Source organism: Pseudophryne corroboree, chromosome 12, assembly GCF_028390025.1.
Source record: "Pseudophryne corroboree isolate aPseCor3 chromosome 12, aPseCor3.hap2, whole genome shotgun sequence".
Taxonomy (NCBI): domain Eukaryota; kingdom Metazoa; phylum Chordata; class Amphibia; order Anura; family Myobatrachidae; genus Pseudophryne; species Pseudophryne corroboree.
Window position 1 is genome coordinate 135,026,032 of NC_086455.1, and position 14,969 is coordinate 135,041,000.

Here is a 14,969-nt window from a genome sequence, read left to right on the forward strand (position 1 = left end):
GCTGAATTCCTCCCTATATACAGTATGCACAGGTAACCAAGCTCGCACATACTACCATCAGTGGTGCCTACTCACAATCTACCCATTACACGCAGATAGCTTAGGCTGGTGACCATCATTATCACCATCTGCCCGGTCGCTTGTTGTATATGTGTGTGTGTCGGAATCTGGTCTCTACGTCTAGGTCGACGACTATTGGTCGACAGTAAATAGGTCAACATATACAAGGACGACATGACAAAAGGTCGACATGAGTTTTTCACTTTTTTTTTCTTCATTTTTTTTTTACTTTTTCATATTTCACGATCTACGTGGACTACAATTGGGAACGGTAACCAGTGCCGAGCGCAGCGGCAGCAGAGCAAGGCACCGTGCCCGAAATGCAAGAGTATACCGTGCACTAATTGGGGTTCCCCGTCATTCTACGCAGAAAACGACACCAACATTTTTTAAAAAACTCATGTCGACCTTTTTTCATGTCAATAAATAATGGTCGACCTAGACACTGTCGACCTAAGTCTATTCTATCTAACATACCACAAGCGTGTGTGTCTGACTGTACTAGGTATAAGTTAGATAGAATCACGCAAAGCTGCAATGTCATATACACATACAGCCATACAGAGTATGTGCAGAGAGAATTCAGGCTATGCAAGCTGGCATCAATCTCACACTACATCAGCCCATACTATGCCAGTTTCCCACCCCTGCAGTGCACATAGGGGGGACGGCTGGTCTAGAGAGGTATCACTTCCGTAGCAGGTGACCTGCTGGCATCTTCAATACCATTAAGGCCGATATATCGCGGGTCTGTCGGCCAGTGTGTACGGGCGATATGTCTGTGAACTCCGTCGTTCATAGACATATCACGTCGGCTCTGCAGCACAGCAGATGGCCAATATATCTACCGATATATTGGCACATCGCTGTGTGTATATGGGCGACCAGCCGACCGCCCGTACACATGCTGCAGCAGCCGGCGGTGATTGACAGCTGAACTGGGCGGGCGTGTGTACATGCCCATCCTGTTCATGACGTCAGTCCCCGACAGATCGGGCAGTGTGTATGCACAGCACACTGCCCAAACCGTCCATAGATATTGATCTGCAGATATATCTATCCGTGTGTACCCACCATTAGGGTGTGAAAGATGCCACAAGCACACCTTTGTTACATAGACTTTTGTATATGAAAAATAAGTAGTAGTTTAAAGAAAACAGACTGAGACTTATATAATCTTATTACTTTTTTTTCTCTGTTGGAAATAAACATACTCAGCGCTAATATACAATTTGGATTTAATACTACAAGTGTAAAACATATAGAAGTTTCAGACATCACAATATCTCATATAGACTTAAACAGCATATTTAAATCACCCTATTGAGCAGAGATTTTGTGTTAAACTCTGGGACGCACCCACACAGGGTTGCACGCAAACAGAATTGCAATAGGCAGCCTTAGGGAGAAAGCGGTCAGGCTAAACAAGACTATTTCTAAATTTCCAGTTTGCCATTCATTTCTCCGTCCACTCCATTCCCATTTGGCCCCTGCGCATGTTATTTCAAAGTTCTAGAGAGCAAGAGAGCAGTGTTCTTTTTAATTTAAAAAAAATATATATATATATATATATATTTAGAAACGAAGATCAGAAATGGAGAGGCAGGGAAAAAAACAACGGTGACGGTTCCTTGGAGAGCTGCCATATGAGTGACACCCGTCACAAGATGATAAATGACTCCATTTTCTGCCTCTCTTGCCTTCTGCCACTCCAAGAGAGGGTCGTTTATCATAATCTCTGTCAGCGAGGGAAAGTAGCTCTGACAGTGCAAGTCAGCAAACATTTAGCACACGGAACCGTGCAACGTAGGGAAATTATTATTGTCAGAATAATAATGGTTTAGCATAATTTATTACGGGTCCACCAAATAAGCAAAGGATAGATGTTATTAGACAGATGGATGGGTAAAGCTTGGCAGGCATCCACTCAGGATCAGGCAACGCTTGATAAGGGGTGGGGGTAGAGCGGAGGGGAGGGAGATGGAGGGGTTTACAGCTTCCAAACCAATCACCGGGCTGGCAGTTCAATTACAAAGAAATAAAGGGACATTCATCATTCAATTAAGCACCTGTCAAGCTTCACAAAGGAGGAAACTTCTAACCTGGTACTCCTGGGAGAAGATGCTCAGCAGAGTGGACTGCGATTGACTGGAACAAAATAAAAGATGGACAAAGTTAATTACTGGAGTGCATGGGGGGAGACAAAAGGCTAGTCAGCTTCAAAGGTAGGCCCCGCTGCCCTGTAATCTAAGAGAACACGAAAACAAGTGCGCAAAAGTTGTTCCAGACGGACACCTCATACAAAGGCTAGGTCAGGGGACAGGGGGAGAGGGAAAGAAGAAGAAAGTTAGGAGAGAAGGAGGAGGAAGACAGGGGACACTCAGGCAGGAGCGGCAGATAGAGTAGGCACATGTGTTGGCAGGATCCTTTTTCACTTTCCAGGCCCACAAAGCTGTGTTAGTGGCATGTCCTGCTGGTAAAACACAAGGAGCAGGAGGGGAGGGGGGGACTGAAAAGAAAACAGAGTACATTTCCTATTAATAATGGATGGAAATTCAGATCCATTAGCAGTTGGGAACATGCCGCTTAGCTCATTGGCAACATATTGAAATTCATTTTGTGAGCAGTCAGGGAAACCTCTTTGGAAGCTGTGTCTTATTAAAGGGTAGCATGAAGAAAAGCCAAGGGGGGGGGGGGGGGAGGGTTTGGAGGGGGGTTTAACTCAATGTCAGTAGCAGCATATGGGACTCTAACATTCCCACTGAAACTGACGGGGCTTTGAAAATAGAAACTTTCCCAGCAGGAGGGCTGCTTTTCCTCCGAGTCAGTCATTTCCAGAGCTCCATCCATCCCCTACTCCACTCTGTGTCAAGCACCTGGCAAATGAAGCAGCTATTCCAAGAGGGATTTCCCCTCAGTCTGTATCTCATTTCTCTCTTTCACTCCTCAGACTACGGCACAGTTAACTCTTCGCGCAATAACACAGACAATGCACAGGATCAGCTTAGCCCACTCCAGCAGCTAACAGGTTACCTCCGAGACGCAGGACAGTGTGTGCAGCCTCCAACTTCTCATGCCGATCAATAAATATGACTGTTATTGTTTCTGCTCAATTGTCCTCTGTGGATCTCTACCCCTCACCCCGTCCTAAAACACAATTCATTACTTATGATATATTTTCCTACTAGACACATCTCACAGATTACAATTCCGATAAATCTGTTTTTACTGTATCGCAAAACACGCCGAGTAATTAACATATTTTGCATTTTCTCCTCATATCCAGTATTTTACTTTTTTTTTCCCTTTCTAGAGGCAATTTTATTTACAAACAAAACACTAAAGCGATGTTATTCAGGATTAATTATCTTCTACCGCAAGTTTTTTTTTTTCTCCGCACGTAAAAAAAAATAACAATCTTCACTTGGACCAGATCAAAGGGAAACTTTCACATTTTGTAAAATTGCCAGACAGAACTTTAAAGCCCTCTGGGACCTTCTCTGTGGTCAGAACTGATAAAATGACGGCTAGACAGCAGTACGAGGAGGAATGATGCTGCTTGATGAACACAAGCAGGAGAATGTTTCACACTCACACAGTGGATTTATATATACAGAGCTATATTATAGGATTACCATGAACACCACATAATGGGGGCAATTCCAAGTTGATCGCAGCAGGATTTTTTTTTAGCAATTGGGCAAAACCATGTGCACTGCAGGGGAGGCAGATATAACATGTGCAGAAAGAGTTAGATTTGGGTGGGTTATTTTGTTTCTGTGCAGGGTAAATACTGGCTGCTTTATTTTTACACTGCAAATTAGATTGCAGATTGAACACACCCCACCCAAATCTAACTCTCTCTGCACATGTTATATCTGCCTCCCCTGCAGTGCACATGGTTTTTCCCAATTGCTAACTAAAATCCTGCTGCGATCAACTTGGAATTACCCCCAATATCCCATGTTAGTAGCCAAGAGCAAATAGTAATGTTCTAAGAGGTGTTATATTCAACTTATTGAGGTCATTTTGGGGAAAATGTGAGTGTGTTAACTTATTACACCTAAATGACAGAGTTTTTTTTTCCACTTGTGGTTATATCGAAATAAACAGGACTAAATAGTCCTTACAGTCAATCAAATATAAACAGACACGAGAATAGCTACAGATCACCTGACATGAAAATCATTCTGAAAACGGTAAAAACAAATGTAATTATTGCCAAATGTGCGCACGATGTCATTAGCTAGCATTTTTCTCTATCCATTACACATATATTTTACACTGTCATGACTTGATAAGTGTATTTAATTGCAATCCCAACAACAGAGGATATGCGGGGTCATTCCGAGTTGATCGCTCGCTAGCAGTTTTTAGCAGCCGTGCAAACGCTATGCCGCCTCCCACTGGGAGTGTATTTTAGCTTAGCAGAAGTGCGAACGAAAGGATTGCAGAGCGGCTACAAAAAAAAATTGTGCAGAGTCAGAGTAGCTCCAGATCTACTCAGCGCTTGTAATCACTTCAGACTGTTCAGTTCCTGTTTTGACGTCACAAACACGCCTTGCGTTCGCCCAGCCACGCCTGCGTTTTTTCGAACACTCCCTGAAACCGGTCAGTTGACACCCAGAAACGCCTACTTCATGTCAATCACTCTGCGGCCAGCAGTGCGACTGAAAAGCTTCGCTAGACCTTGTGGGAAACTACATCGGCCGTTGTGAAAGTACGTTGTGCGTGCGCATTGCGCCGCATACGCATAAGTGCCGATATTTTTCATCATCGCTGCGCAGCGAACATTTTCAGCTAGCGATCAACTCGGAATGACCCCCATGGTCACTCCGATGGTATACAAGTCATACAAAGGACACAAACGCTGGGAAAACATACCATATATTTGCAGTTACAGCTTTATGTGACAGAAAAGCGATGACGTATTCCTGGGATCGCAGGGACAAACAGACTTTTTCACATGCAACTTTACACACACATATAACTATCAGCAATGCCACACAGCAGTAGTAAAAGGATGGTCAACTCCTGGCAACAGAAGCCAATAAACCAACGTCGTGCAGCCTACGTAGTGGGAGAAATACGGCTTCGACGCTGCGCGCTGATTTCCAGGAATGTTTTTTTTTTAAACGATTCCTGTTGGGACTGTATGTTAAATCAAATAGAGGAACATATAAATTATATCTAAGTTTATTATTTCCAACCAATTAATTATTTTTTTAAAGCCAGGTGGCTTTCATTAAGTTAATTACTGCTAATGACATGTGCCTCATGCTGTTTCAGTATTTAGCATAACCATGTGTCAAATGTGTGTAGGAGTGCATGTCTTCTTGGGGGCATAAGTGCTCTGTCAAGCTTGGTGTGGGATAGGCATGAAAAGGAGCAGTAGAGCGTGGAAAAGTATTGAGATAAATATGTATGGTGGTCGGGCAGTGGGGAGACGAGGCAAGTGAAAGCAGCTGAACAGGATATCCCCTTTCTGCTACCCAACTGAAGGTGGCAGCACATATGTTAATGTAATAGACCAATATTGATGAACATTTTAGTGGCAAAATAATGACACATCACGGAAAATATTAAGGTTAATGGGTTCAGTACAGCCCATTTCTGCATGATTAATGATCGGTAAGCAATCACCGTTCCTCAGGCGGTAGCCACAAGAAGCCACAATCAGAGCGTCAGCTTATATATTATTATTATTCAGTTATTTATATAGCGCACACATGTTGTATACCGAGCTTTACAGAAAATATAAGCTTACAATCTATATTCCTATCACACACATGTGCACAATAGGGATAATAGTTTTTGCTGCAAGCCATTTAACCTGTTTTTGGACTGTTGGGAGAAACCCAGAGCGGACATACAAACTCCACACAGAGTGTGCCTTGCTCAGGAGTGAGAGAAAGAAATGCTAACCAACCGTGCTGCCCCAGCTTGCCAAGGAATAGACTGCTACATATTACATTTATGCAGAATGCTGAAAAGACGGTCACGCCTAGGAAGACTTGGATGAGTGCCAACTTTATAACACCGAGCAATATTAGTATACCGTATGTGGTGCTAAAAGGAACAATTATAAATCTCAAGGAAGTCTTCTATTTGTATTTGATTTCATTAAGAAAATAGTACGAGTTTAAAATATAAACACATATCTGTACAATGGGGGTCATTCCAAGTTGATCGCTCGCTAGCAGTTTTTAGCAGCCGTGCAAACGCTATGCCACCTCCCACTGGGAGTGTATTTTAGCTTAGCAGAAGTGCGAACGGTTGTATCGCAGAACGCCTGCAAAAAATTATTGTGTCGTTTCAGAGTAGCTCAAAACCTACTCAGCGCTTGCAATCACTTCAGACTAATCAGTTCCGGATATGACGTCACACACACCCGCCCAGCCACACCTACATTTTCCCTGGCACGCCTGCGTTTTTCCAAACACTCCCTGAAAACGGTCAGTTGCCACACAGAAACGCCCACTTCATGTCAATCACTCTGCGGCAACCAGTGCGACTGAAATGCATCGCTAGACCCTGTGCAAAACTGCATAGTTTGTTGTGCCCGTACATCGCGCGTGCGCATTGCGCCGTATACGCACACAGAATTGCCATTTTTTAGCGCTGCGAACAAATGCCGCTAGCAATCAGCTCGGAATGACCCCCAATTTCTTCTTACATCATTTAGTCCCGAAGCCTAATTATTCATGAGCAGAAAAATATAGGAAAACATTGCGGGAAAATATATAACGCAACAAACACTATTTACTGAGACAAATCAGTACAAAATAAGCATCACCCCGACTCAGATCCATCCAAAGACACTCTGCGAATCAGGACAGCTGTAAAGAATGAAAGATTTCTTTGGAAAATAACTGTTACTGTGAAGAAATAAAGCAGGTAGGGTTGAACAAAATCTTAAATGGCGCCATTTTTGGTTGTTTGGGGGATACTTTCGTTGTGAAAAATGTTAATACACTAGTAAAGGGAGATAGTGTCCGACTGCTGCTGGACCCCCTTCTCTATCCACTGCTCTTCCCCACCCTGTGAAGCCACACACCCTTCTCTGCCTTCTTCTCTGTCCCACTCCGATCCTGTCCCACCCAATCCATCCCGCGCCATACTTACCGTATTCCTGGTGGCCCCGGTCCTCGTCTTCCTCATCTCCTGCTAGGCTAGGGACAGACCTTAGAGAATTATTATATAGATTTAATTAGTGTGACATTACAGATCATTAAAAATTCCCAAACTGTGATTCAAATGCTTTCCCTTGAAGCTGCATCTCTTGTTTTAAAGATATTCGGTACGGATGACCGGCGGACGGGATGGCATCCGTCAATATCCCGACAGCGGCATTCCACCTGCTAGAATTACGGCAGCGGGGCTTGGTGGCTCTTGAACTCGCCACAGGATCTATTCCACCTCTGTGGGTGTTGTGGACACCCACAAGTGGGAGTTGCCCTGTTGCGCCGGGATTCCGACTTGCAGTATTGTCGGCTGCCAGGATTCCGGCACTGGTATCCTGACAAGCGGGATCCCGCCAGCCGGTAAATTAAACGCATCCTGTTTTAAACAACTGCAACAAGTGTTACAAGGAATGTAGGTTTAAAGTTTATGAGGTATTGGCCAAGAAGACAGGGTCTGCAAATGTTGAAAATGTATTGTGGCTGGTGGGAAGTTAGGTGGACTGGGGGGCATTCCTGCTGACTACAGATTACTTGCCCAAGTGCCCCTACTGAAGATTGAGATATTTTAAGATTTAGGGCCAAATTCAATTAGTGGTGAAATTGCAGTAATTTAATGCCATTGCATAAAATTAAATGCAATTTAAAGCAATTGCTGCAGCTTTTTTTGCAGCGACAATGGAATAAATTGCGGGAATGCATACTTCCACAATTTGTCTACTGAATTGCAAATTCGCAAAAACAGGATTACAGCGATAATTGTTGCCAGCAGTGAAAAATGAGTAAATCTGACTCTACCCCCAAAAACTGCTAAACTAACAACAACTAGCAGTACAGAAGTTTATTATTGGTTATAAAAAAAAGTATTATGGTACTTAAATTGTGTAAAATGGCTGTTATCTGCATTTTCAAGTGTTCTTCATTAAAATAAGTGATAAAATAAAATTTTGGGCACAGAAAAATGCTATAGTATATATTTGCTCCATTTTACACCATGTTGAAAAAGGTTCCAAAACAAACAAAAAAATGTATATTACTCCCACCTGCAAGCCTAGAGACTTGACCCACTCATAAAGCACCCCACTATAGCAGTCCCATACCTTGTACCCCAATTTCCATAATTTGCACTTTCACCCCAAAAAATGAGGGCATTATTGCCCACTTAAAAATGTCTAAGTGCGTAATTAGCCATTCAGGGGCATGTCCCAGGGCTTCTGAACCAAATGCTGACATCTTTAACTTAAAATAGGGATTTTTCCCAACTTTTCACCTGATCAAAGGTGGTGAATTGAAATTAGTGGTAAAACTACCGTGAAACCGTTTTCGATAACAATTGAATAGGCACTTTTTGCTATTTGCAGTAAATTTGCAGTTGTTTTTTTTTACCACAATAACACCATTTCGTGACTCACTGAATTTGGCCCTTAGGGGTGGACAAGGCGCATTTATAGGGAAGATCCCTGCACTGCATGAGGGGACACAGCCTTTTCCTCTCTGCAATGATTGCTCGGAGGTCCGATGGTGTGATCGGTGTGCCCCCAGTGATGTGTCTTTGTACACGAGATCTGAGACGCGGACATCTCAATACAAACTCCAATGGCGACAGCATTAGCGTTACCTCCTCAGATCCGCTGCGTATAAAGACGCATTGCGTCAGCCCTGACTCATCACAGTGACAACAAATGCTGCCCAGTATGTCCATGCCCAAACCAGGAGGTATTCTCTCAGTTACACCCTTCCATTGGATCTGGTCCTAATTCCAAATGAGGCCCCAAATGCTTATGCCACTTCTGTTGTCCAGAGAGATAGATGTGCTAATGCAAAAAGCATATTGGGAACGCAACAGAGCATACTGAGCCAGACATCCTTAATTAGTCTGGAGAGAGCACTGAGCATTGCACCTAATTATGCTGAATTAACCCCTGCATTCCAAAGCCTTTAATAGAATGACACCACCCCTCTCAGAACCCCATCATGAGCAATGGCACGCACTGAAAGATGCTATCCACAAAAACAGTGATGGTTTAATTAAATATCCTGCAATGGAGAAGATCATATTTTTATACTTCTGTCGGCAGGGATCCAACTTGTGCCTAAAAAGCGCAAAAAGTGAGACGCTGCATTTCTACCATAAACGCATTTGACATGTGGTAAAAAGGTGGAGAGATGGTATTTGCGTTCAGGGAGGTTACCCGAGCACACTCCACTGACCTTAATTCACGTGGCCTTCATCTATAACAAACATGAGGCAGACACCTAAAGAAAAGCAGTGCTGTGTTACCAGTTACCATATTGCAAAGAACTACAACACTGTTACCACAAAATATGAAAGGGTTAAGTTGGGTACACACTAGACTATATATCCTGTGATAGAGCAACACGGTGCCGATCGGAACGCTATATCGTACACATCACACAGTGTATATCCACAATCAGTCATGTACCAAATCGCCCCATTGGATGTGCTGCAGGCGGTGTTGTTGCGTGCAGCATGTAACTATACACTGCACAGCTTACTGAGTAGTGTATACACGGATGAGATGTATTGTTACAAGGCATTTCCTGGTCGCACTGTCAGAAGGTGCGTAACCAGCTTAACAGAAGTCTTGCCTGTCTGCCTACCAGGGTCTACTGAGATGAGAAGAATAGAGAAAGGGGGCTGAGTAAATGTTTTGGATTGCCATCTCGCTATAGGGAATATTTAGCACAATTTGCATTTTTGAATACGGATGTGATAAATATTTTTCACGTAAATTTGCAACATGAAAATAATTATTTACAAGCAAATTATCAATTTTTCTCTTTTCAGGAAACAAGCTCTGATAAGAGACGCCCTGGTGAAGAGCCGGAGTAATGCGATCACACTGCGTCCTGGCTCAGGTCCTCGCGAACACCGCACATGCACGGCCGTCTGAACTCTCTCCAGAAGAATAGCAGCCCGTAGGCTAGTGGAGAGATGGTGTTATCTATCGGGTCCAAGCGCCGCTGTCAGGAATCCACATTTTCCATTGCATCTCTGCTGTGGAACTACAGGTCCCAGCAGTTCCAGTTCTGGTCTTCAGTCTCCTGCAGCCCACAGCTCACCGTGCTCCATCTAACCAGTTCAGTTCTGTTCCAGTTCTGGTTTTCAGTCCTCTGCAGCCTGGAATGCTTCAGCCAACTCACAGCTGATCTGGACACCTAATCCAGCTAGTATCTCTGCCTGCAGTTTGTGTCCAATCACTGCTGGGCAGGAGGTATAACTTCCAGTTTGTGGCTCTCTCACATCGCCTTGGACAACACGTCACATCCCGTGAACAGACGGTTCCTGTTTGCAATCCTCTGAGTACAGAGATTTCCTTGTGTGTTAGACCTGTGGAACAACAGGTCCCAGCAGTTCCAGTTCCCAGTGGTTCCCTGTGTTCCAGTCTCCAGATCCCCTGTGTTCCTGGTTATCCTTCTGCATCTGTGGAACTACAAGTTCCAGCAATCACTCCAGCTCTCCTGCTGCATCCAGTGGTTCCCTGTGTTCCAGTCTCCAGATCCCCTGTGTTCCTGGTTATCCTCCTGCATCTCTGTGGAACTACAAGTTCCAGCAATCACTCCAGCTCTCCTGCTGCATCCAGTGGTTCCCTGTGTTCCAGTCTCCAGATCCCCTGTGTTCCTGGGTCTCCTCCGTGTACCTGGCTATTCTCAAGAGACTTAGTACTCCTGGTTACTTCACTCTGCTCCGTGGAACTTCAAGTCCCAGCAATACCTGCATTCATCAAAAGGCTTCACACCCATCATTACCTGGTGTGCTTCAGCCTTGCAGTAGAGACTGACTCCAGGTGTGTTCCATCTCTCACCTGTGATACAGCTTGCTCGCTGTCAGTGCTTCTCCACCTGCACTGTGGACACAGTCAGACTCCTGCCTCTGCTATCAGGTTTGCCATACTACAAACATCACTGTTAAGTTCCATGATTCAACCTGCACTGGTTCCTATACCAGAATATTACTACAAGTTACCTTCCCATCTGTTTATTATCATTACTGGACATTATTTCTTCAAGTCATTATCCAACCTGTTTCAATAGACTTTCAGCTATCACGCTGTATAACTGACATTTGCATTTATTATCATTTCTGCTGCCGTATTGTTTACCTCCTGTATAATAAATACCATTGTGCACATGCGCAGAGACCCAGTACTGCCTCCTCACTTCATTCTTCCATCCTACCTCCACTGACCCACTAGCGCCCCCTCCGGGGACACAAACCAGACCGAACCTGACAGTTTGTCCAAGGCCAATGGACTCGGATGGTGGTCAGAATGTGGGGTCAGGGGCCTTACAAAATCTGGTCTCCCGTTTGGATGGTCAAGAGGCTGCGCAGCAGCAGATGTTCCAGTTCCTACAGGGAATGTCTATCCGTTTGGATACCTTGCAGCAATCCCTTTCAAGTTCAGTTGTTTCTCCAGTTCCTGTTCAAGTCACTCCTGCTCCCGTCATTTCAACTTTCCCTGCACAATCCGTTCCTGTGGATGGCTGTTGCTCAAGTCAGTCCTATGGCAGTCCCTTCGCAGCTAATTCTCCTGAGAGAGCGACTTCCTCCTTTGAAAGCTTCAAGACTCCCTTGTTGTCTGCTGTGAACTCTGAACCACTAAGCACTCTTTATCATCTATTGGAACAACTTCAAAATCTCCTAACAAAAATCATTCCGATAATGCCAGAAATCCTGAGTGGTGCTTTAAACGCAGTGAAGAGTACTGCTCAAAGTATTAAGACTAGTGCGACCTCCGTGTCAACTTTTTTTCAAACTAAAGTCTCTCCTCTTGTGCAAAGAGAGGGCAGATTCCAGAGCTACCCGCGCTCCAAACTCACGGAAGCTGAACGCCGCCATCGCAGGCAGCTTCACCTCTGCTTTTACTGTGGGAGTCCTAGTCATCTTATTAAGGACTGTTCCTTCCGCGACTCAAAAGTTGGTGACAGGTCCCAGCATCACAGTGTTTTCACCTGCAAACCTTCCAACGTATCCTCTACAGTTTCAAGTTCCTTTACCCCAGACAGAAGTGTCCAAAAAGTATACGATTGGGGTCCTGTGACAAATAGACCCAATCCCAAGTTCAGAAATCAACAGAGACTATCTATGTTGCCCATAACTAAAGTAGCGTCTGTGCCCACAGCCCGAGAAGGGGCGTCTGTGCCTACAGCCCGAGAAGGGGCGTCCGTGCCTACAGCCCGAGAAGGGGCATCTGTGCCTTCAGCCCGAGAAGGGGCGTCCGTGCCTACAGCCCGAGAAGGGGCGTCCGTGTCTACAGCCCGAGAAGGGGCATCCGTGTCTACAGCCCGAGAAGGGGCATTCGTGTCTACAGCCCGAGAAGGGGCATCCGTGTCTACAGCCCGAGAAGGGGCATCCGTGCCTTCAGCCCGAGAAGGGGCGTCTGTCTCTACAGCCCCAGGTGGGGCATCTGATGTTGTGACCCCAGTAGGGGTATCTGATGTTCAGGTTCCAGAAGTGGCATCCGGGCATGCAACTCAAAGAAGTGTGTCTGATCTATTAACCCCAGGAGGGGTCTTTGGAGTTTCATCCTCAAGTGAGGAATCCAGGGCCAAGATCCCAGGAGGAATTCTTAAAGCCACAGATACAGACGTGAACTTTTGTTTGCCAACTTCAGAGAGTGCTACCAGCTCAGTACCACTCCAAAAGGGATCATCAGAACATCCGGATTCTGTCTATACAGAATCAAGTGTCAATGGACCTAGCCTGGTTCCAGCCGTCGGTCCAAAGTCTCCACTGGTTCCAGCCAGCCTGAGTGGCTCCAATGATGGGCTACCTCCTTCGGTTCCAGCCGATTCCAGCATCCTCGGATCAAATCCGGTCCTATCCGTCAGTCCGAGGACTCCACCGGTTCCTGTCGCTTCAAGCTCTTCCGGACCCAATCCGGTCCCATCCGTCTGTCCGGATCAGCCTCCTCTGGTTCCAGCCAGCCCGAGTAGCTCTGTTTCCAATGCTGAGCTACCTCCTTCGGTTCCAGCCGATTCCAGCATCCTCGGATCAAATCCGGTTCTATCCGTCAGTCCGAGGACTCCACCGGTTCCTACCGCTTCAAGCTTATCTGGACCCAATCCGGTCCCATCCGTCTGTCCAGATCAGCCTCCTCTGGTTCCAGCCAGCCCGAGTAGCTCTGTTTCCAATGCTGAGCTACCTCCTTCGGTTCCAGCCGATTCCAGTCTCTTCGGATCAAATCTGGTCCTATCCGTCTGTCCGAAGACTCCTCCGGTTCCAGCCGGTTCAAGCTTTTCTGGACCCAATCTGGTCCCATCCGTCTGTCCAGATCAGCCTCCCTCAGTTCAAGTCAAGTCAAGTAGTCCTGTACAAATCCCGGATCCATCCATTTGTCTAAAGTTGCCATCGGTCCCTACCGATTCCAGTTCCTCTGAACCCGGTGTGGTTCTCTCCGGTGCTTCAAGTAAACAACTCCTGTCGCTATGTCCAGAGTCTACAGTTCTTGCAGATGTTGCAGTTGCCTCAACCCAGATGGAGGCTCTACGCATCTCACCCCAAGATGAAGCTTCTAGCATTCTGTCAACCTCAGCAGAAAATTCCCGTCAGTCAATCCAGGAGATGACGTCCTCTCTCCACCCTCGAGCATTTCAAGTTGATTCTACTCCTGCTTTTGAATGCTTATTCCAGTCCTCAACTCTCAAGTGTCCTACATTGTCTTCCGAGACTTCAACTGACATTCAGCCTTCCAAGTGTCCACCAGATACAAAAGCTCCAGTCTACTTTGATGGTGACTATGCTCAGTTTCCTGCAGTGGCGAGCCAATACCTCGCTTTTACTGAGTCTGAACCTTCAGTGACTATTTCTCCAGCCAATGCAATCAGATACTTCCTCCTGTTCTTCAAAGGTAAAGCATTGGACTGGGCGAATCCTCTCATTGAATCTAAAGATCCGCTACTGAGTGATCTTCCCGCTTTCTGCGAAGCCGTAAAACAGGAGTTTGCTCCAAAGTTTATGCAGTCAAAGTCATCTGGGCATTCCGGCCAATTTGTCAACAGTTTGTCTACTGCTAAATCCTCTCCAACATCTCTGTCTGTGCAAGATCAGGATACATTAGACCAAGCTATTAAAGATTTCCAAGCTGTAAAGTCAAGACAAGGTTCTCAGTTTTTCGACTCAATTCCTTCCAAACATGAACAGGTTCTGTTGAATCAATGTATCAGAGATTTCAAGAATCACAGGCTTTGGAGAGCTCCAGAATCAGTTCAAAGTCTACCATCTGACGTAAGTGTTGGCTATGCTGCCGTAAACCCTAGTCCTGGTGTCTCGCATAGCTTCAAATTCACTGGTCCACAGATTGTCTCAGATTCTGTTGTTCCTAAACAAAAGGCTCCCATGACCACACTAGACCTGGACTCTGACTCTGAAAGTGAGTTTGTTGATGACGACTCAAGTTACATTATGGGGGGTTCTATCCTTCCGAGTTATGCCTTCTCCCAGGAAGTAAAATCTGTCTCAAATGACCATGAATGGTCTACTTATTCTGAAGATGAAAGTTGGGAAGACTTTTGAGGACCTCTGCTTTTGTGTATTCCTAAGCTCTTTTTCAAGGATCCTCCAAGTTCCAGCGTGGGTGTTCGGTGCCCACCCATAAAAGGGGGGGTACTGTCAGGAATCCACATTTTCCATTGCATCTCTGCTGTGGAACTACAGGTCCCAGCAGTTCCAGTTCTGGTCTTCAGTCTCCTGCAGCCCACAGCTCA

The 14,969-nt window shown here is 45.4% G+C and overlaps 1 protein-coding gene across 5 annotated transcripts in view; it reads right to left on the bottom strand.

Moving 5' to 3' along the window:
* CDIN1 (CDAN1 interacting nuclease 1) overlaps window positions 1–14,969 on the bottom strand; it is a 501,029-nt gene that overhangs the window by 398,091 nt on the left and 87,969 nt on the right. For 4 of the 5 annotated variants that reach the window (XM_063948052.1, XM_063948053.1, XM_063948056.1 and 1 more), the window contains exon 3: window positions 2,163–2,208. The exons of the other annotated variant lie outside the window; for it this stretch is intronic. In XM_063948052.1, the coding sequence (XP_063804122.1) occupies window positions 2,163–2,208 (46 nt within the window). The remainder of the gene's footprint in view (window positions 1–2,162; window positions 2,209–14,969) is intronic. 5 annotated transcript variants of the gene reach the window in all.